We start from the raw sequence: 6,000 nt of genomic DNA, 5'->3' as shown, positions 1-6,000 counted from the left end.
TGAAGAAATTAATACTTCACATATTGTTGTTCATTAAATGGTGAGAAGCAAGGCCCAAGAGTGCAAGCCACTGCATTTGTTGGGATAAGAGAGAAAATGTGGCACTTTCTATAGACGTTAACAAGCCAACAAACAGAAAATGTGGCACTTTCCATAGACGTTAACAGGCCAAGCGCCCACTAGCATTCATGCTCCCTTGTTTTCGTGGTAGTTCAGTCATGCAGACAAGGTTTGAACCAGTGGTAGATGGATACTGTCAAATCATTCTACGCTCTGAGTTGATTAACTAATTGCACACGAAACGTAGCACAGACGTTCATGCTCTTTCGACCGCCTCAAATTAAACACCATGCTTTTTGTTTGAGCACTTTTGTTTTGCGGGAAATAACCGTCAGGATGTTGCTCAGAACACATATATTATGCCGTAATTACAGTTAGCAGTTGATGTTCCTCTGCAAGAGCTTGAGCAGCGCTCACATCTGATATCGCCATTGTTCAACAAGTTGCTGAGAGCACTCCACCGTTTTAAGGTTTGTTTCCCTCTCTGGAGTGTCATGCAGTTTCTGAAATGCTTGGAGAACAGAGCTAATGCTCATCTAGTACCTAAAGCTTGCAGTTGAAGTCCATATTAGCTCGTGTCTGTATCGCTAAACCCCGCGTTTCATCTACACCAGCCATTTTGTTATTGTTGATCTACACTACCCTTGTCTAGTTTCCAGCTTGTTGATCTACACGACCCTTGTCTAGTTTTGCGATTGAAAAGCTCATCATGCACACATATGGAAGAAAGCTCATCGTCTGTCCATCAGGTTGCCTGTTTCGAGGTTTGATTCGTGGAGCGACCCTGATATGAAATGACATCTCGCATCCATCTACAATCATCTATCAGGCTGCTTGTTTCGATTATGATCTTTGTATAGGGGTCCTTATAGCAAAGGAATCCAGCAGGACCACGGACTTTTTTCTCCTCGACCGAAAATTCAATTGCTACCGCTAGGCTACGCACAAGAGTACTCATCTGTTCATCATGTTGCTTGGTGCGAATATATATTCCTGTATCTATAACATGTTTATGTTTACTTCAGTTATACGCGATGGCGAGCTAGGACGAGCTTCTGTTGTCCAAAATTTTTTGCCTAGCCCGACCTAGATTCTTTTAGCTATTGATTTTGGAAGTGCAAGGCATTGATTTTATGACTTATAGGAAAGATGACGCTAACCCGGATTGATAATCTTGCAAGATCGATGTTTTTTGAGACAACAAGCTTATGGGAATCCATTATTGATCTCTGATTCATCTTATGCAATTCCTGCAGGGTGCGCTTTGAATGGCGAGCATCCTTGACCTGAGCGGGCTTCTCTACAATTTCATTTTCATTTGGACAATGGTCTTGGGTCTGAGCTCCGCCATATACTTATTTCTGTATCGATGGCCTCAACGCCACCAAGATGGGCCTAAAACCTGGCCGCTCGTTGGAGCCTCGATTGAACAGCTCCTCAACTACGAGCGACTCCACGATTGGGTAACGGGATACGTGGAAAAAACTGCGACTGTGCCCGTCCCCATGCTGTTTGGCTTCACTTACACCTACACCGGCGATCCACTAAATGTGGAGTATATCCTGAAATCCAATTTCTCTAACTTCCCCAAGGTATGTTGCCCTTACGATTTCGCTTCCTCCCTGTTAAGCATTGCGGGAGATTTCCTTGCAAAAACTCATATGAAATCTTACGGCTTTTAAGGGGGGGAAATTCCATGAGAACATGGAGGCGCTGCTAGGAGACGGCATTTTCAACTCTGATGGAGAAATCTGGAAGCAGCAACGCAAAACGGCTAGTTTCGAATTTGCATCCAGAGTTCTTCGTGATTTTAGCACGGTTGTTTTCCGAGACTACGCCCAGAAGCTGGCTTACATCGTGGCTGAAGCGGCTCGGAGAAAGTTTCCAATGGACATGCAGGTTATCCTCCTTGAACTGGTGCTCACGATCTTTCCGTTTTGCATGCTTTCCACATTTGAAAACTATTTGTATGTTTTCATAGAGATTTGTAGCTAGCTTGGCTCTCCAAGAAGAAGCAGAGCAGATTTGCTCGCTCAGCTGGCTGTTTTGCCTTGCCTTGACAGGACCTCTTCATGAGATTGACTCTGGATTCAATCTGCAAGATAGGATTTGGAGTGGATATCGGAAATTTGTCGCCACTACTTCCAGAAGTCCCCTTTGCAACTGCCTTCGATCAAGCTAACTACATAGTCACCCTTCGATTCATTGATCCCCTGTGGAAATTGAAACGCCTGCTGAACGTGGGATCTGAGGCTCGCCTCAAACGAAGTTTGCAGGTTGTCGATGACTTCACGTACCGTGTCATCCGAACGAGGAGAGCAGAACTCGAATTGTCAAAGTCTCAAGGGAACATGGATAGGGTAAGTGCAAGCTACTTGTGGATGTCGTTGATTCATGGAAAAAATGTTACATTGCAAAGTGAGTTCATGCAAAAAATTTGTGAAATGCGATGCCTTATGTATGTTTATGGATGCCAAGAAAAACTTTCTTTTTTCCCCAAGAGTCACTCATACATGCATACCCTCACTCGTGATAGAATTAGAGTGATATCCCGCTCCACATAATGAGGACCGTGCTAACAACATCTCCCAAAGGCACTGTCTAACATGTTCAGTTATGTGCAATCGAATGCCATGTGTGTAAAGGCTTGATATCGAAGTCCAGTGTTCACTATCCCTTCGAGCTTTGTGACAAAGGTTGAAGGCATACAAAGCTTGGAAGTCATGATGCGATTAGCATAACTTCAGGTAGACAAGATGAAACCATGTACATATAATTGTCACATATGGGCATTGTGGCCTACAAGTGTCCATTGAGACTTAAAACCATGATCTCCCAAAGAGAGGCAAGGGCTTTAGCCACTTAGGCTACAAGCTCAAGGACATGTAAGAGAAACTTATGGGCTTATGTCATGGAGGGGTCAAAGAGGGGAAATAGCTATATTGTGCAAAAATGCAAGAGGGAAGAAATAGACAAGAAATAGATGGTGGAGCATGCTCTATACGTCTATTATTTACTATACCCTTAAGAACTATTTATATAACACTTCTCTAGCACCCTCTAGAGGAGAAATGCAGGGGGAAATAGTGCTCCATGCTCCATACCTTTGTTATGTACCATACCCTTGAGAACTTTGATGTGACACTTCCCTAGCACCCTCCATCACTAATGTGATTTTCCCCTCCATCGTATAAGCTTGGCAGTCTCCAATTAAGGCCTTAGGGGAAGCACTTGTCACTAATCAACTAAACCAAAGAACTTTCCATTTGAGGATGGATCACAATGAGCTTGGCTAATTATAGCCACATCAAGTTCATGTGTTTGGGACACTCTTTATGGTTTCATGAAATCAAAAGCTTGACTTCTATAGCATACTTAAAAAATAGTTTCTGAACCTAAAGATGGACAAAACTGAGTGAATGAATCAATGTAAAAGAATGCATCTATCACGTATGATATGATTTAAGTAAAAGAAGCTGTAAAAGTGAGTAGGAGAACTTATCCCTTACCATTTTATACATCCTATGAGTCAAAACACTCATGAAGAATGCAAACATGCCAAGTACCAAGTCATAACATTTTATGACTTAATGTTGACTAGGTCCATTTTAGTCTATAAACTTCAAGCAAACCCATAGCTTGCATATTATAGGTTATATTAATTAAAATTGTTCATTTTCATTGCAATTTTTCAATAAGACAACCCAAGTAATTGATTTTTCTCCTCTTATAACACAACATATATAAAATATAGGAATAACCTCCCCAATAAGATTCTTTTCAATGAAACTTTGTCAATCTCAATCACTGCTCATGTAGCTACTCTTCCACACTTTGATTAATTAATGAGTTTCATATTTCTCAAATTTAGTTTTTTCCCCCCTGCTTTACTGCTTGCATATTCTATAGGAGCTTGTCCCCTCCTTCATTAGATTTCATAAAAAGATTCATGTGTATGCTTATGAGGTTTGAACACTTGACATAAGGCACCAATTATATGTGTAGTGAATGAAGAATCACATTGTAACCTGGAAAAAAAACCTAAAACAAGAACAAACTTGCAGGTTTCTCACATATACAATGGGGAAATACACACAAAGGTGGAGGCTGAAAACAGTTTTCCTCTTCTTTGTTGTGAAAGCCAAAAGAACTCTCTCTCTTAGTATAAAAGGAATAGATGAATCCTATATATGGGTCTCAAACTAAACTCAGCTAACTTAGGTGGCATACTAATTGAGCGACTAACTAGAGTACATAAAGATAGCTATCATCCAGCTATTATTCATGGGTACCAACTGCATCTGCAGCTAACAAGTCGGTGACATAAATGCACAACGGTCATCCTAGCATATCACGAGTGGAGCTCGATATCTCAACACTCTCCCTCGAGCTCAATCCCAATTCTTGCATACCACGTAGGTCTCTGAACTTGCGCAGCTTCTCTGCACCTAATGCCTTCGTGAATATGTCAGCTACCTGATCCTCTGTGCTGACATAAACCAGATCAATAAAAACTACTAGAACCTTCTTTCGTACATAATGATAATGCACCTTAATGTGCTTTATTCTAACATGATAGAATGGGTTATTTGCCAAGTGTATATTGCTCATGTTGTCACAATAAATGGCAACTGGCCCATATGTAGACTGATGCATATCATAAAGTAGCTTATGCAACCAAGCTACCTCACATGCAGCCATTGATGCACCCCTGTACTCAGCCTCTGTGCTCAACAAGGCAACTGTAAGCTGCTCCAAGTGACTGCAGCACTCCCAAAAGAGAATACATATCCACTTGTAGATCGTCTATCAGAAATACTACTAGCCCAATCAGCATCAGTGTATCCATGCAACTGTATCTAAACCCCAGTCTCATAAAATAGTCCATACTGCAATGTGGACTTCACATACCTCAGTATGCGTCTAGCCACATCCAAATGTGATTTCCTTGGAGCCTACATAAACTGACTTACCAATGCAATAGCGTAGCTCAAATCTGGCTTGGTAATAGTCATATAAATCAAACTTCCTACTATGAGTTTGTACATAGTAGGGTCTTCCAGAAGCTCACCTGCATCTGCACTCAGCTTCACATTCTCCTCCAAAGAAACAGAAATAGGCTTACAGCCTGTCATCCCATATTTGGACAACATGTCTAATCCATACTGCCTCTGCAAAAGCCATATCCCACTTGTGGATCTAATCACCTCAATGCCCAAGAAGTAACGCAGCTCTCCCAAATCCTTCATCTCAAACTCCTGCTTTAATAGCATTTTCACATGAAGGATATCTTCATCACTATCACATGTGATGATTAAATCATCAACATAAATGACAAGCAACATAATACTTTTCTCTGTTTTTCTCACATAAAGTGAGAAATCTACTGTGGAAATCTGAAAGCCAATAATGACAAGATACTGTCCTATCTTGTCAGACCATGCTCTGGGTGCTTGCTTCAAGCCATACAAGGCTTTCTTCAACTTGCAAACAAATTCAGGATGAACATCACGCACATAACCTGGTGGTTGCTCCATATAGACCTCTTCTTGCAAATCACCATGCAAGAAGGCATTCTTTACATCCATCTGATGTAAAGACCATCCCTTTGATGCAGCCATAGCAATGACTGCTCTTACGGTTGCCATCCTTGCAACCGGACTGAATGTTTCTTCATAATCAATGCCATATGTTTGTGCATACCCCTTGACAACTAATCTTGCCTTGTATCTGCTCACAGAACCATTTGCATTGTGCTTCACCTTATAGACCCACTTGCAGCCAATTGCATTCTTGTCTTTAGGCAAAGGCACCAATTCCCATGTAGCATTTGCTTCTAAGGCATCCATTTCTTCATCCATGGCTTTCTCCCATTTTTCTTTTCCCATGGCTTGCTCAAAAGAAGTGGGTTCTCGATCATGTATCACTTTGACCATATAG

The 6,000-nt window shown here is 41.4% G+C and overlaps 1 protein-coding gene across 1 annotated transcript in view; it reads left to right on the top strand.

The window, feature by feature from the left end:
* The first annotated feature begins 250 nt into the window (after window positions 1-250).
* The window catches only part of CYP704B1 (cytochrome P450, family 704, subfamily B, polypeptide 1), a 39,580-nt gene continuing 33,830 nt past the window's right edge, over window positions 251-6,000 (top strand). Inside the window, exons 1-4 of the mRNA XM_087386735.1 lie at window positions 251-530; window positions 1,317-1,652; window positions 1,744-1,959; window positions 2,124-2,420. Of these exons, the coding sequence (XP_087242861.1) occupies window positions 1,329-1,652; window positions 1,744-1,959; window positions 2,124-2,420 (837 nt within the window). The 5' untranslated portion in view covers window positions 251-530; window positions 1,317-1,328. The remainder of the gene's footprint in view (window positions 531-1,316; window positions 1,653-1,743; window positions 1,960-2,123; window positions 2,421-6,000) is intronic.

This window comes from Dipteris shenzhenensis, chromosome 16, assembly GCF_047967505.1.
Source record: "Dipteris shenzhenensis isolate YYH24624 ecotype China chromosome 16, Dip_SZ_1.0, whole genome shotgun sequence".
NCBI lineage: Eukaryota > Viridiplantae > Streptophyta > Polypodiopsida > Gleicheniales > Dipteridaceae > Dipteris > Dipteris shenzhenensis.
Note: the sequence above shows the minus strand (reverse complement) of the source record. Positions and strands in the feature narration are given on the sequence as shown.